The 24,818-nt window shown below is 42.7% G+C and overlaps 1 protein-coding gene across 1 annotated transcript in view; it reads right to left on the bottom strand.

Moving 5' to 3' along the window:
• The window catches only part of PIK3C2A (phosphatidylinositol-4-phosphate 3-kinase catalytic subunit type 2 alpha), a 44,966-nt gene extending 23,575 nt beyond the window's left edge, over positions 1–21,391 (bottom strand). The window contains exons 1-8 of the mRNA XM_032188005.1: positions 21,341–21,391; positions 9,491–10,656; positions 4,482–4,582; positions 3,023–3,180; positions 1,648–1,768; positions 895–1,006; positions 557–636; positions 379–442 (exon numbers count right to left, since the gene is read on the bottom strand). Of these exons, the coding sequence (XP_032043896.1) occupies positions 379–442; positions 557–636; positions 895–1,006; positions 1,648–1,768; positions 3,023–3,180; positions 4,482–4,582; positions 9,491–10,591 (1,737 nt within the window). The 5' untranslated portion in view covers positions 10,592–10,656; positions 21,341–21,391. The remainder of the gene's footprint in view (positions 1–378; positions 443–556; positions 637–894; positions 1,007–1,647; positions 1,769–3,022; positions 3,181–4,481; positions 4,583–9,490; positions 10,657–21,340) is intronic.
• Positions 21,392–24,818: the final 3,427 nt, after the last annotated feature.

The following is a 24,818-nucleotide window of genomic DNA, read 5'->3' as shown; positions in this document are numbered from 1 at the left end:
TCCCATTGTGCACAAGCACTACTGCTAACTTGTGTAAATTTTTATGATACCAATATACCCTTCACGAATAACAACCGATAGTCAAGATTCAGACCTTTTTCCCTAAATTAATCTCTTCCAACATTTTTGAGGAAAAGGTTTTGCATTCCAGAACTTGGGAGACACATGGATAGTCGCGATGATTAGGTAATGATTACTTTGCAAGAAAAGCTAGAAAGAAAACTGAAAAGCAATGCAAAAATCCACGATTCCAAATTTCTGACAGCTTGTTCAGGTCTATAGTTTCCCCAAGGCAAGAAAGTCTATTTCCTCCAACTATCTTATCTGTAAGTATTCTCACGCTACTTTTGGTTCAGCAATAATTTAAAATGAACTTACCTCATTTTTAAGAGCTATTTCAGTTTGCTTATGATAGACTTCAAGAAGCTCTTCAAGAGAACACCTGCAAGAAATAATAACTGTTGAACACCACTGCAAGAGTGTAACATAACCTCAAGACAGAAATTCAGCAGTGCGCTTGGTAATGAAAAAAAAACCAAACACATAATATTATTACCTTATAATAGGTTCTCTGAAAGGCTTTTCTACTTTGTAAAGGTGTTTGGTTAGGTGTATGGGTGTTCTGTCATCTTCTTCCTGCAGTAAGATATTAGATATTCAGTCCAGTTCCCAACTTCCTGTAATTCCTAACACTGTTTTAGAAATCTCATTGCTAATCCCTGCGGCAGGGGAAGGATGCAAAGTGGTCTCTCAAAGACAAAAAGAAATAACTAGCTGGTAGCCTAAGAAAGGTGTACACATTGACACGGGGGGGAAACTGGATCCATCGACTCTGACACAAACTCCCATACTCTTCAAGGTTTATACTGCTGCTGCATTTTAGGAGGTACTTACTGTTCGTGCCAGACCCCTGCATATTACGCTGTGAGTCACGAGCTGCAGTTTAATTTCTGTATCCCATTTCCGACAGTTCTGAATATATTCATGGCTTCCTACACAGTGCTTACTGTTAAACAAATGAAAGCAATAGTTATTTACACCAAAAATATTCACTGTTTCTCAGGGATCTGACGTGGAATATTTAAGGCCACCTGTTGGGCTCACAATAAGAAAATGGTAAATCAGTGTCCACATCGTACTTCTTCACAGAGTTTTTCACTTCTGTGGAAGTTCTAGAATACCATTACAGATAGCTACATTTTTGCTAAAGGTCTTAACTACTGTGGTTAACATTGAAAGCAAATATTCAAATCCAGAAAACCAATGGGGATTTGCAAGCCATTAGTTTTGAAAGAATTCAGATTATTTCAGATTAGAAATTGTCAGCAGATTTTTTTTCCCCCCTGACTGTTGGGATTTAAAGAGCAGCTGAAAACTGTAACATTCACCTATAGAAAAGATCTAGAAATCTGCATCTGAAAAAAACAACTGTTCAACACAACAGATGGCAGATTATAATAGACTTCTAGGAAGATGTTAAGAACCTAATTCGCTGTATACCACAGCAACTCTAAGGACTTCTGATCTTAGTGCAAAACATTTTGAAGATTTCTGCTCTCACACATTTAATCGTTAAAAATATACTTGCCAATAACTGTGCCATGAAAAAGTACGAAGTTAAACATTAATGAAAAAGGGTTTGCTTACTTCTGTAAGACTTCTTCTTGGCCACAGACTTTCAGGATATAGCTGCCAATGTCCACTTCACTCAAGTCATCGTGCACCCAGCAAAGTGCCTGCATTATTATAAGCTCAACAGGGGAACTCACTGTTCAAAGAAATTACATCTACAAGTTAAATATAGGTGTACTGCAAATGAATTTAAGCATAGTTCACCAACAAGTTGTAGCTGTTCGTTATTTAAATTTATTTTTATACTCATAGAAGACTTATGCTTTTATAATCTCCTAAATTTCATCATTTGAAATCTTCACGTTTTACTGCATACAAAGGTATATTCTAAAGCCTGCCAGAAATGAATCAATCCTATTATGATACAGCGTAGTCACTTGACTAAAAGTACAAAACCAGCTAATTTGCAACATGCTTTGCAGTTTTTACACGAGAAAAGTGTGTTATTTTATTAATAAGATGGCCTTATTCATCAAGTTGTATGTTTTAACACAGAAGGTTTAAGTGCACAATGCTCCCTACACTTCCCTACCTACTTTCTGATCATCTTTAAATCATCTGCCAACAATATTAAATGCTTCGATATTCCCTAAAAACACTATATGGAGGCATTTTATTTTTTCAGCAGGATCCTCAGTGGTTTTTTTTGTTGTTGTTTAGCAGTATCAGTTATCACCAAGAGCTACCTGAAGCTGATGGCATCCAGAGTTACAGCCTTAATACAGACAGGCCGTGCAGTGTTGACTGCACAGAGAATGTGAATTTTTCTACAAGGCAAACCTAAAAGTTCCATTCCAAGATAATATGCCTGGTTACCCAGGAACTTGGCCAGCTAGTTGCAGCACAACAGGCTAGTATTACTTTAGTATTTATGTTCATAAGTACATACTGAACTCGCATGGTAGCTAGTATAATTTCAGCGTTTATTCTCATTTCCCAACAGCCATTCGTCTGCATTTCCAGATAACCTGACATAGCTTTATTCCAGCATACATTTCAATACAAACTTGATGAAACTTAACAGCTCATTTCCCCTCTGCCCGCCCCCCAAATTACCGTGAAGTCGGTAATTTGGTTTGTTAGGTCAAACCCTAGAAAATCTGGTCTTAATATTCCTCGTTTTGGACAGAACTGGGCTCCTGTTTGGCTGTTTTACTTTTTAAAAAAAAACACGTTTCGTTTTGTCAGCTTCTAAATATCTTCTGATGGATGGAAGCAGTGACCCACATGTAGGTTCTTTCTTCAATTACCTTTTTCACATTCCCCACAAACAATCCACGCACCTGAGACCTAGGGATTATAAAAACTGAAAGCCTGTAGAAGGCGTGCAGTCTCAGCCCACCATTCTGAGCCTTACAAGTAAGTTCCAGTTCAGAAAGTAGAAACATACCATCGCATGTAAAAGTTACTGGTTGCTGGAATCCTTGGATTTCTATAGAAACCTTGATACTGGCACTCTCCCCACTTATATTTCTTTGCAGCATGATTGGACTCAGCACAAAGCCTGGATTTGTTTGCTGATCAGCATATGGAAACTTGGTCCTCAATCTGTAAATAGAAAAAGTTTATAAAGCATTGCAATGGTTTGTGACTAAAGCAAAAGAACATTATAATAACCTCAAACCAAAGCAGTAAAGAATGCCTATTGCTCTTACCTAAACTGTATATACAAAAACATTTAATTTTTCTACTCCCAACAGAACACTGCCCACAATAATTATGTGTCAGTAGTTAGAGGGGAAAAAAATAGTTTTTAATTAGGCAGGGTTTTCATATAGCTTAAAATACTTAATAGGTCAACACTTACAGGACATACCCAGATTCTGTAGAAGCTTAGCTCTAAAACAGTTTTGAAAAAGCTAATCTACAACTTTTGCCTAAAACTGAGTTAAAAAAAAAAAAAAAAAAAAAAAAGGCTAATTTCTTTCATGTACAAAAGACCACAAGAACTCTTTACATGTTAAATTTGTGGAAGTCTAAATACTACTCAGAAGTTCAGATTAAACCGTAGAATTTGATAAAGAGGCTTAAATTAGGGGAAAGGCTGTTCTTTAGGACACAAACAACATAGAACATGTTCACCTAGTAATGAATAGACAGTACTGTGATAACTGCTTTTTATCTTCCTTGGTATCTTATTTAAGACATTCCACTACCCCATCAAAGCAGGAACAAGTTTAGGATTCGTATTTGTTTTTGTGAGATTTTTCTTACAGAGCTTCACTTGTGGAAGCAAAAAAACCCAACCAAACAAAAAAAACAAACCAACCAACCAAACAGAAAAAAAAATAATCAAAAATGGGTATTTAAGATTTAGAAAGCCGTTTGAGTTGTAGGATTTGCTGAGGTGTATCAGTAAAGAAAAAGACAGAGTTCTTTCCAAATAACTTATATTGAAAAACAGTAATATAGAGGGATATAAAGATTTATGCAGATACAAAAAATATATATATATTTTGAGAGTAAAAATAAAAAGTATTGTAAAAACAAGGAAAAAAATGAGAGGAAAATCTACAACTGTAGAAGGTAACAGGACCAAAAGAATAAAAAGGAGACAGGATCACTCAAGAAAACTTCATACTACTGAAAACCTTAAGAATTTTGTTGCATTTTTGAAAACCATGACAAAAACCGGAGAAACTGGAACAAGCAAAGGGAAAAAAAAAAAAAACAAAAACACATACCAAAAACCTGCCTCATCAAGCAAAAATAACCCCAAAACCTGGTACTGGCCCTGTCAAACTGAAAACTTCTGACTGAATTTGATTTTTCCAACACAAAAGTAATAATGATTTATTTAACTTCTTTTTCTTCTTCTGAAAGTTAATTTAATTTCAGCAATTTCTTACTTTGTAACTGTTTGAGAAAAAGCTGACAGTTCTTGATTCTGCCCTTCAATTTCTTGGAGAAGTGCATTTTCTGTCAGCAAACCAGTGGTCCCATTGTCTTTCTGCAAGTCAAAGAAAATACAGTGTTTAAATAACTGCTAACATATTCCTAGAGCCTACAAAATCACATGTAGCAGACAGAATTTCAGATACCTGGGGTTTATTATTAGTTTTGTCTATTTACATAGTGAAAAAAATGCATCATTATCAACTTGAAAAGTACAGATTCACTGAACTAAAGAGTTCCTTAAAGAAATTGATTTATGTGACAGTATCAATACTAATTAAGAGTAAGTTGCAAGCAAAACAGCTCCTGAGCTCTCAGCAGTGAGCAATTACAAAAGGCACTTGGCCACACTTTGCTGGACGTGATGAGGAAGGCAAACGTTTTTCCTGCACTTCTGCCATTCAGCCTTCAGCAAGGAGCCCCACAAAGCACCATTACACACCAGCTCTCACTACTACCGCCTTCTCCTACAAAGCAGGAAAAGATAAATCATACCCTGGAGGGAAGCAGCATGCAGAACACAAACTGAGGGCTCATCCAGGGGTATCGAATTAGCGCTGTTTTAATCCCTTACGCCCCACGAGCCACCAGCAGCTCCCAAAGGTGCAAACTAGAACACATCTAGAAGGGAATTAAGTAGTTGAAATACTGAACAACTACTTAACCAGTACATGGGTTGTTTATTACAAGCTGACACCATGAGCTTAGCATCTCATTTCATTAGACAGTACCAGGCACCTGACGGAGTCATGGCAGGCTGAGGTAAGGCCTCACTAAGGCCTCACGCCTGGGCCACCCGTAGACTGGGTTTTGCTCAACAACTTCACGTTTACGTACTACAGCATTCACTTAAACATGACAATATACACAAACAATACGTCATCTGAATTGCATTTCCATCTTGTTATTCCAGCTGAAATGTTGGGTTTATGAGCCAAAGGATCAATCCTGCGTGAGCAGACATTACTTGGACTGTGGCAAGTGACAAGAGCGGGAAAGCTACAAAGCCTGGAAAGAGATTCAGGAGCAGGCCTGAAGTTTCGAAAGCTTCGTCCTAACATCATGGATGAGTTGTAGCACACAAAAATAACTCCTGGCCAACTGCGTAAGACCGCTGACAAACCTGTGCTATTGTTTCCAGCACACGTATCCTTTATGCAATCGCACAAGAACAACAAAAAGCCCCACAAGGAAACAGGAAGCCAACACACCAAGCCAAAGGTAAACACCCTCGATAAAGAGCCAGGGAACTGCTGGGCAGAACTCAGCACAAAGCTCCCCAGGTCCAAACCCAGCAGCTGCTATACAAGCAGTGCATTTTCTGTTACAAACGTTAGATTTTCTGTGAGAAGTTCAGCGATACCAAGGAAGCACCCAGAGCACCTGACAACCCAACAGCAGAGTACAAAAGCACCACACAAAGAGATTCCTTAAAAAAATGAAATTCAAACATAATGAGCAAAGGGAAAAAAAAAAAAAAAAAAGTTCATTTGGTTATCCATAGTTCACCTCAGGGGCACATCTGGATGAGGAGAAAGATCTGCAGTTATCACAGACAGGCTTTGTTGGGAATGGCCTCCTACTTACCTTTAAGAACATTAAATACCCACTTGCTTCTTTAGTTAAATTTCAATACTCGATTTTGATCATTTTCTTGGAAAATAGTGTCAGGAAGACAAGCTTTGGTAAACTACAAAATTTGTTAAAGCCCACTGAAGTCCCGAGGTGGGTGACTAGGTTCTCGGGCTACCAGCAGGATGTGAATTTCTTTACGTTCCAGACGAGCAAATTTCAGAGGTGCAAAAGCTATCAGTCAGCCAGGAAATAACTCCTAAGGTAGGACTTCAGGCCAAGCTAAACAAATAGCTACCTGACACAGAGGCCTCTTATCAGCACAGCCTGCAAAAATAGAAGTGCTCTGCAAATACAATTTCCCTTAGCATTCAAAAGAAATCCCACCACTCAGTAAATGACCAAAAGTCAAATTAAGTTAGATCCCCCAAGTATATAAAGCTTAAAGGCTCTGCGGAGAGGAATGGTAGAGAAGACAACATCTACACTAGGACAAAACACCTCTGCTTTCAGCAAGGAGAGAGATGAGCACTGAAGCATTTAAAGGGCAAATACCAAACACATTGATACTTTATCAAATACGAAGCAAAACTCAAATCCTTCTATTGGTTTAGGATATTAAGTACACAATGGAATCAAAATATATGACTAGAAATTTTGACTAGTAGATTTGGTTAAAGGAGCAGTGAAACTATGAGGTGATGCAAGAAAAAAGTGATTCAGTTAGGATACAAGACTTCAAAAAGTACTTTGAAGGAAATACGTATCTGGAGGAAATGGGTTAAAATACAAGAGAGTTGCCAAAAATAGGGGCTATCTAGAGAGCTCAGCTTCATACTACATCAGAAGGAAAGTTATTTAAACTGGAAAAAGTGAGGATGCACAGGCCAAGCTAAAGCAACAGGTTAGGTGGAAAGATATCAGGTTGAGGGGCTTGTCATTAAGCATGAGACAGACACAGCCCTGCTGGTAATTTATAGCTTTGTTTGCCAGCCAACATTATAATACAGACTAGAACTGGCATATTATACCGTAACATTGGCTTAACAAGATTCAGGTACATTAGCTGACCACAGGATCAATATATGCTCATGTGATGCCATCATGAATAAAGCAAACACAATAAATACATGAAGCAGGATGCTTCTCCCAGTGATGAATTTATTCATGCCACTGTACAAGGCATTAAGGTACACACACAGAATTAAAATTCCCACAAACCACCTTCAAAAAGGAAAAAACAGGAAAGAAGCTACCACACAGGAGATTGCATTGAAAGCTGTCAGAAATTTCTTATAACACATCGAGGGGAAAATCAATTGATTTGACACCAAAATGGATCTTCATCTCAAGTTGCTGCTGTTCCACTCTGTTAAGAAGAAAAATTTGCTAGGAACTAGTTATAAATGTCTTTCTGATGAAAATCAGATGACTAAAAAGCAGTGAGGGCTTGGAACAGCCTTTAAATCAGAAGTAGCAGCAGGAAAATAAAACATGTTTGAGAATTTGATGAGCTGGATAATGTTTGTAAACAGCATGGGACTGGACCTGATGAACAGGGAAGACCCTTTTAAATCCTACACTCTTGAAAGAATTTATGGGAAATGGAGTGGGTAGAAGAAAAGATTTCATTCAGCAACCATCACTCCGATATTACCTCCTACAGACAGCGCCTCAGAAGCACCGATCTGGGCAGAAGTTACAAAACAAACTTAGACCTGAGATCTTCACACACATCATTTTAAAAATGTGAAAGAAAAACAAAAAGTAAAGGTTTATTTTTATTTTTTTTTTGTCTTTCTCCACTGGCTGTCTTAGACTTCTGCCAGAACACTGACAGCTAGCCCAGAAAAACAGGAAATACTCCAAGTCAGCAGCCAGCAATTTCACCTCAATGGAAATTCAGACATGAAGCTCCAGCCCGGTGGATATTCCTTTTCCTGGGGGGAAGAAATGGCCCAGTTTGGGGTGGGAGGGGTGGGAAATAAAAGGAGCAATTTGGAAAACGACCTTGACTGGCAGCAGTTGGTTTTCCAGCTTGCCCTCAGTCTCCTAAAAACACTCAGAAAGACAATACGTAAGATTCAAAACAGCTGCAAGCCTAAATCTCCCAGGCAAACAAACCTTTTACTCCCACCCCCACTTTCAGCCAGTTTCTCCAAACGGGATTTTTCCTGCCACCACCACCCTTGCCAGGGTGTAGACTTTTCCACTGAAGACTTCTCCTTCTGCCTCTGCACTCTCTCTACCAAAAAAAATAATAAAAATGCCCACAAGTATTCATACTCACTTTCTAGTGAGGTGACTAATATTTTATAAAGCTACGTCCTATTTTATGGTGGAATTATCGCAAAAACAGGAATTTAAAAATGTAGAAAAATGAAGTAATCTGCAGCCACTGACTGGACTCTTACTGGGATAGGGTAGGACGTACTTTTGAGGGCACAAGTTAGCAGAAGAGACAACCTACAAAGTTGTGATCGCTGGACTGTTTATCACAGCTATATAATTTAAATAGAAACTGCACGTGCTCATTGTCCAAAAAAGAAGAGTGCTACAACCAAAGGTAGCGTTGACATTTTTATCTTGAAATTTTAATGCAAATGACTGCGATTCTAGAGCGGAGATGACCTTTTTGCCCTGCTTAAGGCAAACAACCTCACGCCAAGAAGGCTTTCCCTCTTCTCTTCCAGCACAGAGCTACAGGGTTTGTGACCCAACAGCCCCACATCAGGCATCCCACCTTCAACAACAGCACATCCAGAAAGTTTGGTCACCATCTCTCCAGCCTTCCTGCATGAAAGGAAAGATTTACGCCTACAGAAGAGAATTACACTGGTCCTGCGAAAGACTGCAGGTCATAGTGGGAGAGCAGAGAACTGTTTTAAAACAAAGGCAGTATAGTCAAAGCCAAAAACAGCAAAAAAAAAAAAAAAAAAAAAAAAAGGCAAACAAAAAAACCACACAGCTTCAAATATAAGGTGGAAAACCTGCTATTCAAACATGAAGATAAACCCTGCTCAAGATGAAAGCTCTCAACATCTAGCTCCCTGTCTTTATTTTGTAGCCTTGTCTTATTCACTCATGAATTTAAGAATTTATGTAATTTAAATACTTCTTTGCTCTACGGGCTAGTTCTTTTCTGTAGTGCGTTGAATACCAGCAGTTTCCCTGGTAAATTTGGAAAGATTACACACAATCCCAGTTATTTTTGGATTTAGTTCAGTAGGAACGTTCAATTTTCTGAGTATCCGTATGCATATGTCAGTAACATCACATTATTTGGACACACAAGCCCAGTAATACTTAACAACAGAACTTAAAAGTGTCTTCAAGTACTGTGATTAATATTTAACACCATACCACTACCTAAAAACACTGATTCGCTCACCTGTGATGTTTGGCCCTGTAACTTTGCAAGCTGAGTCGTTCGCATGTTTAAGGACTGGCTCCTTGTAACTGTTGCTCCAGCAGATTTCCCATTAATTTTTCTTTCCAGATGACACGTTACTAACAACTTTTCTTCCAACAACACAGCGTCCCACGGATCTTCAGCTGTCAAACTTGAAGCCATCTCTCCATCATCCTCTGCCTTATATAAAGTCTCCACACTGTCCACCTTTGGTTTACTTAGGGGATCCAAATCTAACCAGTCAAATTTACTGATGTCCCTGCAGCTTTCCGAGGCTGGGAGGTCGGAAACTGCAGACTTTATAGCAGTCATTTCTAAGTCCGTGCTTGACTTCCCATTTTTCAGAAACTCCGAGGTGCTTGCAATTTTGTCAAACACTTTTGCCATTTCTGGTGTAAGTACTGGAGGGTATATAGGTAGGCTTCCTTGCGGATGGAAAGGTGTCGTAGCTGCCAATGGATATGAAATGTATTGTGACTGCCTTGGAAGACCAAGATAAAGAGGTTCTCTAGAGTGATAGGAGGACATACTTGGATGGAATCCGTTCTGAAACACACCAGTCTGTTTTGTGTAAGAAGCTGAGGGGTAAATAGGAGGTAAAGTGCATGTCACAGGTGCTGGTATCCCAGGCGTCCACTGTCCTCGCTGAGCAGCAGGCCCAAGATAAAATTGTGAAGACAGCGATGGGCTCAAAATAGGAGTTACTGGTAACGTGGGGGCTTTACTAGCTTCAAAACTGTCATCCAGCAGCAGTTTCTCTAGCTCGGCATGAGTGAGCTTCTCTATGTCGATGGTACTGAGTTTATCTTCCATTCTCTTGGCATCAGACTCTGGAAACACCATGAGGTCGTGGTCCTGCTTGTTGTGTGTCTGTGCTGTTTGCCTGGTGCTGCTTACCGAATGAAAAGTTTGCTTGTTACCTCTTTCCTTCTGCATCTTAGCTAGTGCCTCAGCTTCCATCTGCAACGCCTCCTCTTTGTCCACATCTTTTGACCTTGCAGTTGCCAAAGAAGGTGACGAGCGCTGCTTAAATCCATTGCTGCTGGATATCTGGGCCATACCGCGAGAGCAGATGTCCATCGAAAGAAGCAACACTTCCCTCGTACTGCTTGGCTACCCTTGGCTTCGGAATAGATTCAGCAGCTCTGCAAAGGAAATGAAACATGAGAAAACCATGCAAGAAATCATATGCAGAGAACTACTAAGCCATACACCACCAAATTACAAGGTTGCACATGTAATTTAGAAACCTAGAGCAGAAAATCTTGAAAGAGAACAGATTTTTTGATCCAAGTTAAGAGAGGCCACACAATTAAGCTCACAGCCTTAGCATTTTGAAGGACGCATCTGTTTTCCTTACTAGCTCTTCCCAGTAGGTAGAGAATTACTTAGTTGCTTTCTGCACCACTAAACCTCAGACAAGGAAAAGGCGTATTCAGGTACCTAAGGGACTTCAGATCTGAAGCAATTCCGTTCCCTTAGCCAGCTTCAATCCTGGAAAAATAGGAATTGATGAGATGCTAGTAGTGACAAAGCACAATCTGGAGGACTTCCAGTTTATTTCAGTGTACCACAACAACAGAATTGGCAAACTGGTCACTGCACCACGAATACAATGCTCATGGTTACGATGCTCGATGACCTTACCTCGTTTGGAAAACTGAGTTCTACTTTACCCCCTCAACCAGCAAACAGAACTTATGAAGTGCTATTCCTTGGACAAGCAAGATAAATTATTGAAGTGCAGCTGCTCATTAAGTAATTGCTTTAATGGCCCCTTGAAGGAAGAGTCATTCACTTACATAAGGGAAGAAACACTGGAAGGGTGCTTTTGCTCAAGGCCAGCTCCAAAAAAACACCATCTAACACTCCTCCAGGTCCAACCTGGTGCTTGGTACCACGATACTACTCCCCATACGCACCACAATATCTATGCCTCTGCATTAAAACAACCTTACAACAGATCATCACAAGAAGTTTGCTTGCTTTCCTTCTTGTTTCTGCTGCATCCTACAGCTGTCACACACAGCCGGCCTAGCATTGCCTCCACGAGGTAAGCTGCCTTCCAGCAACAGCTCGTAGGCACATCAAGCAGCGAGACAGAAATCACAAATAATGAGTTTCTGCTGGGAGGCTGACACAAGCAGCAATCCTCAGTAAAACACAGTTTCGCTGAACTAGATATACCCTCTCAATGTAAATCAGCGCGGCTTTAAGGCGGGCAACACGCAAATCAAACAGAGTAAAAGACAAATAAATTATTTGCAGAAAACACAGATAAAAGCTGCCTTTGTACTCCCTTGCTGTTCATACCCATCAGAAGTTTGTTCTCCTTGAATCGGGCCAGGGATACGTGCTTCAACCACAACGCTGCCCTGCTGCCGACCCGCCGCACAGACAGCAAGATTCTTCGCAGATTTCTAACAGATTCCTTAAATTCTTGAGGCCTCTGGCCAAGCTTTTGTTTCATCTACTTGACTGCAGTGGCTTGTGCTGTGAAGGCCAGACCCCTTCACAAAAGGCCTTACATGCATTTCAGTGACGCCTGATTCAGGCCAAACCCCTCAAAAACCATTTCTAACCACCCTCTAGAGATAAACTGTACCAAAAAGGTGACGAAAACAAGAGAGACATTTGGATTTGTAATGCCTACAACACGCTCCTAGGTCAAGCACTGTGATGTCCCCTAGAAATGAGGGATATTTTGGTGCTGAGCACTGAAAGGCTCAAACAGAACAAATGGTTAAGACCGATGTGTACAACATATCTCAAAATCAGCACGATGCTAAATAAACATCTGTGCTGACAAGTTCCTGCTTTCTTGGGTGTATTTCAGACAGATGCTAATCACCGAAACAGTGACAGGCCAGCAAAGGTAAAAACTGAGAGCTACACAACTCAACTCCTGGGGAAGAGAGTCTTGAAGAGCCTACTCATGTGCATCCACTCCACGAAATGATGATTTCCAACACAGACAAAGCCCACCGCAGAAGCAGGCAGCAGCTCCATTCCCTTATGGGACGTGAGGCTGCACAGCCTGACGTTCATCAAAGCCACGACGAGTGCCATCAGAAAGAAATTCGTGGAGGGTTAAAGCCACTCTGCTCAACTTCCAGACGCAGGACCACCCTGCGCCTCCCAGTTCGTGAAGTTTCCCCAATTATTCCTACCTGGCTTTTGCAAGAAGCGGGAGCATGAAGTGCAGTTTCTGCAGCCCGTAGGACTACTGGGAACTATTTGGGCAGCGACTCGGCAGCACATTATCAGCGCGTTCTGGTGCTGCCTGATAACTGCAGCAGCACCAGCAAGTCGTTTTTCTGAAGGAGAAGAAAAACACCGAGACCATACGGCCTTCACAGCAGCTATATATAAACCCAGGAACAGTAGCTTTGGCTCCTGACGAAGGAGGAAACCTCCTTTTTCTGCTGAACTCGACAGCTTTGATCTCCCTCCTCGCCAGGCCGTCTCCCCCTCACAACAAGGCAGTGTTTGAGCGCGCCGGGCCTGCAGACGGACACGCATTCCTCGGCGCTGGGAAACACGGTGCACAGCGACTGCAGCACACCCGCCCTGCACACAGGGAACCCCACTCTCCCCGTAACTTGCTCATTTCTTTTCCAAGCTCACTCGGCGGTGCTGCATTTCTCTCGGTTCGGTTGCACGCCTGCACCGGGAGAAACCTGGAGTGCTGATCTGAAGATGAGGACCATCGCTTGTTATCTGGAAATCTGAATCAGGCTTTTATTTTTTCAAGGCAGACTCGTACAGCCTCGAGTTTGATCGCTTTATTCGAGCCTTGTCCTCAGGACAATTCTAAATCAGACCAGTGTGTAAATCTCTGTCCCACCTGATAAGCAGACTGCAGCTTTCAAACGCTTCAAAATTAAAAGCATCTGATAACACTGCAAGAGTTTTAGCAAGACCTGATCCTGCACACCGGTTTTAAACAGTGAATTCATCACCTGATAAAAGATCAGAAGAAAAGCTCCCTAGACTTGAGGATCATTAAAATAAAGGCAAGCCTACTTTTAATGCTAATGACACGGCGTCTCGGTTAACGTTTTCCCATAAAAAGATGAGCTTTGCTTTGAACTTCTGGATTTGCAGCCATGTAAATTCAAAGGCAGACGGAAAGCAAAATGTAAACTTCTCCAACACTTAAAAGGAGAAGGGCAAACTTCACCTGCACCACCAGCAGGACCTCCCCAGACACTCCAAAGGTTTCGGTTCAAATCCCAGAGGTGGGAAAGGGCTCCCTGAGCCACGCTGGGAGAAGTCATGGGAGCTTGCAACAACTGGGAGGCACTGAAAAACCTGGAAGTAATCCTTAGAGTCAAGATCGTTCTCAGCTCAACTACTGCACGCTCTATTTTGAGCCACAGTAAGAAAAGAGGTTCTCAGCAAAAAGAGGTTCTCACCTTCAAAGGCACATTGCTCTTTCAAAATCCGTAAGGAACGGGTCAAACGCTTCCCAAAACAAAACCAAAAACCTAGGAACGCCTGGAGGGATTACAATGGAAGGTTGAAAGCAATAAAACAATCCCCTCCACGCCTTGCTTTTCCCAAAATTTGCAGCAGAACACATGCATCCATACTTTGTGTAACATCACCACGCCTGCCTGGCCCTAGTGGTCCCTGATCAACACTGCCTGCTCCAACATCTCTTTACAAGGAGGTCTAAAAACCTCAACAGCTGATTTATGACTTCTTACGGCTTCCTGACTGAAGGCAAATCCCTCTCTTGCAGCGAGACAGGGTACCTCGGAGCAGCATTTGCTGGAAGTTTTCCACCAGCTGCAGGAAAGCAGAAATCCACAGGCCTTTCTCTGGCTCGCGTCAGGCTGAGCTTCCCTAAAAGCAACAATTCCTCGGGCGCAGTTTTGAGTGCATGCGTTCAGAGTGCAATGTCCGTTTGCTCAGCCATGTACCTGTTTATTGCCATGCAAACTTATTTAACAGCACAGTGCTTATCAAGGGTACAGCAGCAAAACTTCACAAACAAGAGCCAAGAAGCAGCAGGCGTCTGACAATCTCCTTCGTATCAAAGCCTCTGAACGGGATGAAAATTAATTTTAGAGCAGATTCTCACTTGCAGAGGCTTACATAAAAACAGAAAACATTTACCTGCGGACCACTCCAGCACACGTACAAAAATGAACCAGGAAGCAGGACTTTCTAATGAGGAATTTAAAGATTTTTTGGTAAGGAAAATGATGAGAATGACGTAGGGGATGTCACAACTTCACCAGGAGAGAGACTCAGAAAGTCTAACTCAGTTTCCTCCCTTAATAAGCAAGGACCACTTCATTAGAGACAAATCCCAGCACCTGGAGCAGAGGTAATCTCACCATCTGCTCCTGACCACATTGCCATTCTCCTCTACTTCAGCTGAGTTGCACAACGATTTTCTCCTCAAAAACAAAAAAAAAAAAAAAAGCAAATGAAAGCCAATCAAGTTCTGTTTGTTTGTTTTTAGCAAGCTATTTGTAATTTGTTCTAGTGCTAAACAAGCACAGAGTTCATACTACTTGCAATTCACCCTTAAGAGACACTTTATAGCCATCACAAATCAGTTCCAAAACTCCCTGGAGTTCCAGCACTAAATACAGAAGCAATGATAACATGCCAGACCATTTCCTAAACTCCTTATAAAGTAAAGCCTTCACATATTGTAGGCAGAGCTTCCTCCAAACAAGCCCAATTTTCACTGTAACTCCCTGTTAAAAAATAAATAAATAAATAGATGTAAGGCGTTTGCCTAATCCTGAATAACAGCTAACTTAAAAATTAACCTATCTTGCCTGCATACCAGAGACAGTAGCAGTTTTGTGGGACAGCAGGGGAAACTTCTGCAAAATAAGACAGGAGTAACATACTACGGAAAGTACTAGTCAGCTGGAAAGGAATTCATAGCCAGGCATTTGCCACAGCAGGAAAACTCCTTAGCAAGAAAAAAAAAAAAAAAAAAACACACAGGAACTTGGTCATTCAAAAGCCTCCCTGCCAGGTGCATTCAGCTTGCTACTAAGAGAGAAAACTGCACCCATACTTCGTCGAGTCAGTCAGATGGGTTACTTACAGGCTTGCCAAGGCAGCGTGTGCATTTCGGAGGGGGGCAGAAAGAGGCTGGGAAGGAACTAGGACAAAACGCTAGCAGAGAAGAGATCCTGACAATGTCATCACCACGCATGAAGTGAAAACAGAAGAGACAGAAGAAGCAGAGAAATCATCCCAGCAATGCTTGAGAGAACAAAGGCTTTGTTTTAATTCACATTCACGCAGCAACCAACGAAGCAGATACTTTAATTCTGGAATATGCATTAAGCTGGGGTATGACTGCTTACCCCTCCATGCATTTAATAAAATAATTATTCCCGGGTACCTTGTAAATTAGGAAATAAACAGATTCTTCAGCTGCGTGATGGACTGTGCACTGAGCACAACGTTGCTATTAGGTGGTTTATCACTCCTGTCCTGAGCTTACGCTCCTTCCTTTTACATCATCACTCTCCACACAGCACGGGAACAAGTTACTTGTTAGAAAGGTCAAGTAACCTAAGCAATAAGGACATAATCAGACCCATCTTCTTGCATTATAAATAAATAAATTATATATATATATATAACAGCAGCTGTCATAAAATACTTCCAGCATCAATCCACTCATTTACCTTTTCTGTTTCAGTTTGGAAGAACTTAATGGACTGCAGCTACACCTGCTAAGAAATGCAAATAAATTATGGCAAACAAATTGTAAAGAATTTGCTGACAGCCACGCAAGTTCTACAACAATCCTTTCAGACAATAAGTCCTTTTTTTTCTTTTTAAATACTTTTAGATTTAGATTGCAAGCTGTTCAATAACGTGTGCACAAGCAGCGAAAGGTTCATGTTTCAGCTGCTCTTCTATCCTGCTACCTCTCCATTGACACTCAACAGCTTCTTTAACACACTCGTAGCCAAATGAGAAGATACCTCCTCATGGATGAGATTAACAGTTAACTGAAAGGTCAAATCCATCTCAGTTCAGATCGTATCTATAGAATTTTTGAAGCCACTTCCACTAGTTTAAATAAAGGTACAATTTTAATTGGGAGCGAACTCTGACCCAGCACTTTCCTATTTCACTCGAGTCGTCCAGGAGAGCCTCTAAACACCTCACCAGCTGTGCTGAGACCAACAACCGCGCCTCTTAGCTGAGATTTTAAGAACTCATTTACATCCAGGAAGTACAATTTCATCACAAAGCTTCTGATTTTGAGAGCTGGATAAGAATAGGGTGTTTCTAATACCAGAACCAGAAACTTCCAGGAATACTCCAAGGACTTTCGGTACTGGCAACAAGTTTCCCAAAAACCCCAGCCTCAGCTGCTTCAGTGTTTATAGGAACACTTAGGAACTCCACGACTTCAAACTATTTTCATCCACACCACCGTGCAAAGGCTCTCGATAAGGCAAACTTTCTAAATGCAGAATCTTGATCTTGGATCAACTTTCCCAGACAGCGCTCCAAGAAAGAGTCCAGCACAGTGGTCCAGCCAAATTTCAGCAAATTTCAGGCAGCTGTAGCTACCTGCATGGGTTTCCTGCTGCCCAAACAAAGTTTTTCTTCCCCATCTCAAACCAGTGGCCTGCACCCTCAGCCCCTGCAACCCACTCCACCAGCAGGTACCTGCAGATTGGGTCCAGCACATCTGCCAGCTTCCCGTAAATGTCTGTGCTGTCACACCCCTCCCTTCAAGTTCTGAACCCAAGAACCATTTCAGCTGTCTGTTAAAGAGTTACAGGTCTTAAAGAGAATTAAATCATTGTGCATAAGTTGCATAAAAACGTGCCACCCAACACAGCCAACAGTGGGTGCTGCGGCTAGAGACAGCAGCAGCGTGAGCTCATGATACAGGACGTGGAAGATTTATCACCAGAAGAATCTTTATAAATACTCAAATCACCTCAAAATGCCCTTAAAGCCAGCCAGCTGAAGGCACACATCAACAAGAAACATGACGCTGCTTTCACTGGCTGTACAACCACCTCCTACACCTCCGTATTTTGCCCTGTTTCGTTCCCAGCTCCCTACCACCACACCTGCAATCCCGCTCCTGCTGCGCAGCATTTGCTGAATGCAGATACCAGAAAAAGCAGTAACGAAACCGATGGCATCCCAGGCGATTTCACTCCGATGCACTTGGCCAAGATTTTTTCCATCCCTCACAGCCAAGCCTATTACCAGCATTGTTTGACAAAGGCTAAGAATTTTGGTTCTGTTGCAATGCTGCTCCTTGCAGAATAATGCTTTCAGACCCACTCCCTCTGCTTCTTTCAGAAGTTTGTTTTTAAAAACTTCTTACTGACTCTTCTGCTTTTCAACCAAGTTGCACTTTTTTTCTCCAGTTCACCCATATTTTTCACAGGCTTTTCCCAGTCTCTCTTTTCAAAGCACACCTGAAAACCCACCCATGATGCAAAATACTCCACACAGAGTCAGCACGAGCTGCTGGTTTAAGGTATGGCTTCCTTTTAAGCAATGCCAGTGCCCCAAATACTTGGATTCCCCACCTGAATAATTCGCTCAGTAATCCACGATTTGCAAAGCAATTTTACTTCAAAGCATCACTTTCAAAGCAGCACAGAACAATTCAGATTGCAGTTGGCCTCAGATGGTCCCTACCTCAACCTCCTGCTCCAAATAGGGTCAGTTATGAGAAGAGTGCTCAGGCTCTACCCAGACAGCAACAGCACAAAGTTTAATTCATAATTAAATTCATAAAAAAATCATAAAGCACAGGCCTGCCCACAGTGGGGCATGACAAACCATCCCCAGCATCCACCTGTAGAAGCACTTCCACTAACCCTCGTAGCAGTGATGTGAAGAAGCCAAATATCCTCTTCCATCAAAAATACACAAAGTCTCTAGGGGTGGGAAGGATAGGGTAAAAGAGGAAAGAAATGTTTGTGCCATCCAATTACTTGAAAAAAGATGCCCAAACACCACAGAGCCACGTACGGCTTTACAACACAGAGTTAAAAAAAAAAAAAAAAAAAAAGTTTCTTAATTTATATGCCTGAAGTAAGCCCTCCAAATATCCTCCTAATTTCACAAAACATCCAAAAATGCAGCAAAATGCAGGAAGTTCACGATGCGAAGTTCAGTAGCTATTATTTAGGGCGAAAACTCCCCTGCAAAGTTCCTATCCTGTTATTCTGTTCGCTGGCTCTGCATCAGCGCACAGGATATTCCTTTAACATACCAAAACCATTAACAAAAGATGGAGAGAAACCCGTGTCACCGCAGCTCTGTCCTAGGCTTACCTCTGCATCACCGTGTGAGCACCAACCTGCTGGCCTAACCAATGCAATTCTGCTGCAGTAGCCGAATTATTTCTACCACTTGCTCCAGCAGACAAGTCTCCCCTTGGGCAGGAAACTTGCACGGTTTCAGTTACAACCAGCAGATGCTTCTCAGTCACCAACCTGGTATGCATGGAAGTATTAAACACTTGTTAATTACTGACAAAACAAATGCACTGTTTACACGGACCTCTTAGCTTTACATATTAAAATGCTTATGAGGTTATTTGAAACAAAGAGCTTTTTAAGAAATAAACAAAATCCACTACAGTGCACTGGTAGAAAAGTAACAGGACAGCTATACTGGGTCAGGCCACAGGTTCATCTCGTCCTTAACTTGTCTCTGGGTGGTTTCAGAAGGGCATAGGTGAAAAAAAGTTAAACCAGGACAAGCAAGCAATGACGTTTCCTCAAAATCCTCCTCCAGTCTACTAATACGCTGCTGAAGGAATTCCTCAGTTAACTTGTCTAATATTTAACAACCGTGATGGGTTCTTCCTCCAGGAATTCGTCCAACTGCACGTCGGGCTTGGACCACCTACCTCGTAACTCAACACTGTCACCAACCTGAGCAGGAGGGCAGATCAGCTATCACCAACCTGTTCCTGATGCATCTTTGACAACTCCTAACATCACCAGCAGCACTGAGACCTACCAGCTGCAACCTCTGTGCAGACTAAGTTGTTTCTTCCAGGTTATCCTGTGCTAACCAACCTGCAGATCAGAACAAGCGACAGTCTCAACGCCACCTGAGTGTCCCATTTTTAATTTTTTTTAAATGCATCAACAAAAGGGGCGTCAGGATTTTAACACCAAGCACCTAAAAACTAGGAGGTACACAATATGCGCAGGCATCTCTCTCTCTACTTCAATTTCTGAATGAAAGCATTCCTGAGTGACCACCGCTTGGAACAAACTGAATTTACTCTAAACAACTGCAGACTGCATTTCTACTGAAAAGCAGAGATCAAAGCAGCACTTCTCATAACTTTTTTTTTTTTTTTTTTTTTTTTAAATGTGAGCTTTGAGGAAAGCATTTCATTCGAAATCACTTATAGAATAAATGAGGTTCACCATTACTGGCATGCTTAGAAACATTTCCTCCTTCACTTACTTGCCCAGTCTGGAAACAGCTTCTGCATTCTTCTGCAGAAACCGACACCCCAGCAGCCTCCCCATGCACAAAGGGCTGGATGAATGCTCCGTGAGATGACTGCTGTTATTGACCATGGCCGATAAAAACTGAACTCTGCTTCTGGTAAGTAACTACACGTCACGTCCCCATCACAGGAACGTTTTTACAGTTATGTTGCTGTGAAGCAAGCGATTTATGTTTGTACCGCTCTCATTCATTTTTCAATTTGTTGCATTACTCTAAAAAATAAACAAATCCACCCCGTGGTTATTTCTACACGAACTGCAGACACTAAGATGCAATGCTTTAAAATAAAAGTGGAAGAGCTCTATCTGAACGTCATCAAGGCTGACCTCCAAACACATGCTACGTTACGAATTTTACTCATGTTATCCTCACGGTGCCCTACCAATCAATGCTACTTCATTTTCCTTTCTTAAAGCTTCCACAGGACTCCCTTCACATTGATCAAGACTTCCAAAACACACAATGTGCAACCCTGCTCTGCTCAAATTCAAGCTCTCCATGGGATTAGTTTTTTCTAGCTAGCCCTATTCTAGCCTGGTTTGGTCCAATACCAAAACCTAACACAACAAAACAAACCAGCAACAAGAAAACACCATCTCAGCATTTTCACATTTGTCAGCAAAGTTCTGATTCAAGTCTCTCCAGCTACACAGCAGGGACAAATAAATAAGAGCATCGGGGTCACCGACGTGTCCTCCTGCATCTGTCCTGAGGAGCCTGGCTGGCCTCACGCAATGCTCCCCAAGGAAAGAGGAACTTCAAGTCTTCAAAGCAGGATTACTACAACCGTGCTCAAGCAGGAGGAGTTTACTTACATAAACAAGCAGGAAGAAGGAAAGTTTTCGAGTCTTTTTGAGACCTTGGAGGTGTGTTTTTTTAGACCAACAGCCACCTTCAGGTGAAAGCTCACCGAGGGGCGCGCAGCACCGCAGAGGCACAGGCTGTGGTCACTTTATGGACTTCTCAACACAAGGCCACTTGCCTCCGAAGGCTTTATTCCCCTTCTCCCCTTGGCTTTACCCTCTCCACAGCTCCCTCCCACCTTCCACATATTCTCAAGAGATTTGCCCGAGTCTCCCTCGGCTTTTCGGCTGAAGGCGGGGGGCTCCCCCGGGCAGCCCCCCGAGGCACCGCGGCGTTGCCTTCACCTCCCCGGGAGGCTTCCCCGGAGGCTTCCCGGAGGCTCCCCGGAGGGTTCCCGCAGGGTTCCCGGAGGGTTCCCGGAGCTTCCCCGGAGGCCGAGGCTGTGGGAGCCGCGACCCCCGCGGGGCCCCGTCCCGGAGCGGCGCCCTGCGCCCCGTCCCCACACTCGGCGCCTACCTCGCAGCGCCGCCGCCCCGCGGCCGCGGCCATTCCGCTTCCTGCCGCCCGCCGCCGGGCTCGCAGCCGCCCTCCGCTCCTTCCTCCGCTCCTTCCCTCCCTGCTCGGCTCCCTGCCTGCCTCCCCTGCGGCCCTCCCCATTCCCCGCTCCTCCCTCCTTCCCTCCCGCCCGCCATGCGCTCACATCCGGGCCGCCTCCCTCCCTCTCTCCCCCCCCCCCCGCCATTTCGTCCCCTGTGGGGACGAGCCCCAGACGGTGCCCAAACAGCGCCTAAAGCAGAAGGCGCAGCCGAAAAGGAATTGATGAGGCCGAGTCACAAGCACGTCCCCGACTGCCATTTTCCACGCGATTATAGTTAAACCCTGTGGCTTCCAAATCCAAGCGTCTGCTGTAGGGGAAATCCTGACCGGGCACCAGCAAAGCCCTTGCGAGGCCAGCACTTGGAAGTGTTAACTCAAAGGATGTTCCTGTAGGAGCATCATACCGTGAATCTTTAATTAGGCAGATTAACGAAGTTCTTACTGCCATTTAAGCCATCGAGGAAGTTTCAGGCTGTCAGTTCTTCAGAAAAGAAAGCAACGCTTTCTAATAGCAGACAGCTATTTGCTATCAATGAGCACAAAATCCCGCTTTGCGAACACCAAACCACCAACAGGAGACATCTGCTTGGCTCCCAAGGTGCAGATTTCCTGCTAGGCAGCGGTCTGTCCTTGAAAAGTTGCTTTCTTGTAGGAAAATCCTATAAAGACTGACATGGGAAACCCTTTCCTATGAGGAGGGTCTGCACAGCACGCTGCACATGGGCTCATTCTGCTGCACAAATGAGGTTTTCCACCTTCGAAAGGGAGGTGAGATTATACGATCCGCCCTTTCTGTGTAGTGTTGGCTCTAATAAATGACATTTAGAAGGTCACTTTTTAGGGCATGAGTGCCTTTCTTACTGATGGGCCAGCACCTCCTGGTACAAAGCAGAACCTGTGGTGTGTTTGCTGCTTTCCTTCTCCAAAAAGGAACCCGCCCTGGATTTCACCTCCTAGTCACTGGCCACGGGGTTTAGTCCCATGGGACAACCATTTTTCTATATTTCACCCATCACTAAACAAAGGCGTGTTAATCTGCTTGGCTTGAATAAAAGGCAGCTATCATCCCCCCGAATTCCAACGAGACCATGACTATTTGGTTGACCAACTACCACCATAACATTAATCAATGTGTGATAGCACAAGTGGGTCAAATGTGAACCAGAAGCTGAGAAAGGAAGGATGATTTGGTTCGTTCTGCTGATTAATGCACAATCGCAGAAGGCCATTTTCATGCTTGCCTACAAGTCCCATGATAACTAGAACCTTCTGGGACTTTCCCTTAGAAATTATTTCCTTCTTGCCAGGAATTTTTCCTGCTATTTAGCATGGATTTTAATAATTTAAGCCCACCCTTTTTAGTGATGTCATTCTTGCAAAATATTCTTAAGATACTTCATGTTAAATAGGCACCAATTTCCTTTTATCACACTAAATTCAAACTGAATATGCTATTCCTTCCTTAGCTTTCACCCCTTGCACTGAAGAGCAACTGCAACACAATATTCTTGCCTCTGCTTTCATAGTTTCTCAGTGACATTCGCATTAAACGTACACCAATTATCAGGTATAGTCTAGAAGCAGTACCACCCAGCTTTTGGAAACAGCATCTTTATACCTAATGCCAACAAGCCTTTACTAATGGGGAGCCAAAATGGTTCTGCTTCGAGAGAGAACTGCTCGGCATCAAAGCCCAGCTTCGGAGCAGAATGGCGCTGACTCCAGCGGAGTCAATACAGGGAACAATGACATAGCCTGCAGACTGCCTTACGAACGGGTAATTACAAGTTACACATTACCGCATGAAAGCATGACGCCAGCTCCCAAGTATGACTTACACAGGAAGTCACTGACGTGTTGCTGTCAGAGCAGCGCGCGAGGTGCGTGTCTCAGCAGCCTCGCCGCCTCCTTACTCTCTGTGGTGGCTGGGACAGCCACCAAGCATCGCAGCTGCCCCAGGAGTTCTCAGGAAACACCTTGTAGAAATACATCTCTTGGAAAAAAAAAAAAAAGTGTATTGCAGATGGATGAGCTCTGAGAAATCCATATAATTTTATGGAGTCGTGTTTTTACTGACATTTAAATTGTAAATTAGAGGCAGAAGAAACATGAGAGAATTTGTTTAAATGTTTGGACAAAGTGCTGTGCTCAGTACCGCTAAGACTCAAACTTCACAAAATAATTCCAACGTAACACATGCAGAAAAACAAATCACCCTGTGTAAATAACCATACTAATACTGGGATTAACTGGCAATCTGATAAACTGCAGCTGGCAGATGCCTTTTAAAACAATACTTAGGGTACAAGAAAGCTTGATGTAGACCCAGATTAAAAGCACAGCTATACCCAACCAAAAGCAACAACAAAAAAGTGTTTTGGTGAAGGTAACATCTGGAAGTTAAAAATAAAAATAAAAACTTTTAGAAGAAAAAATGCCTTAATTTTCCTCTCAGCCTGAAGCACATTTTATGTAAGCCTTCCAAATTTAACAGATGAATGCCTTAATTTAACTACTGGAATTGCCACTCGCCCTGTACTAATTGGAAGCAATAAACTTGATGCCTATTGTTAGAGCATCCTTTTTGTGAATGAGATATTGCTAGTCTCATTGCACGGGGATTTTAGCAGGACAAATATGTTTCCTCTGAAAATAGGAAGATGGAGCACATTACGCCAAGGACAAAAACCTCTTTGCAAACGCGGTGACAAGTACCAGAATATGGTGCTTACTTTGTGCAGGAAATCCCCAAAGATGTATTCCGAGGAAATTCCCAAACATTTGTTCATCAGGGTGGGGACTGCAACATGAAATTCACTCCATCGGGGCTCCTTGCTGCCTGCTGGAGCAGTGTGGGACCCCACAGATGCATTTGGGGCTGGTGCCCAGCACCCATCCCAAAGCTGCCAGCCTCAACATCACAGGGCTCGTGCAATTCAAGGAAGCACCGTGCAGTTGTTATAGCTGGCAAGCTGTGCTGGGGGCTCTAGCTATTCTTGGGAATGTGGCCCTCAAAGGCCTTATGGCCTGTGACTTACACGTATGGAGCAGCTTAGGAACTCCAGTTTGAAAGAAAAAAGCTGAACTGTGATACACACTAAGACTATGCAGGAATTGAAAGTTATTCATCTATGTTTATGACTCCAATGTTAGGCTGCTTTTCAGGAAAGCTGTAGCATTCAGTGATGTTTGACTTAGGAGCTAAACAGTTGAAATTAATCTTAAATTATAATTTTAAAATATACTTAGAATCCATTAGGTTTAAGAGAGTGACTGCTACACAAATCTACCAGTCTTCAGTAACCCAGACAGATCTAATGTTCTCGAGGTGACTATTACTTACTTAAAAGCAACAGTTTTAAGTTGTTTTGGTAATTTGCATCAAAGTTTTAGCTAG

Source organism: Aythya fuligula, chromosome 5 (genome assembly GCF_009819795.1).
Source record: "Aythya fuligula isolate bAytFul2 chromosome 5, bAytFul2.pri, whole genome shotgun sequence".
In the NCBI taxonomy this organism is placed as follows: Eukaryota; Metazoa; Chordata; class Aves; order Anseriformes; family Anatidae; genus Aythya; species Aythya fuligula.
The sequence above is the reverse complement of the archived record's forward strand: the minus strand, read 5'-3'. Positions and strand labels throughout refer to the sequence as shown.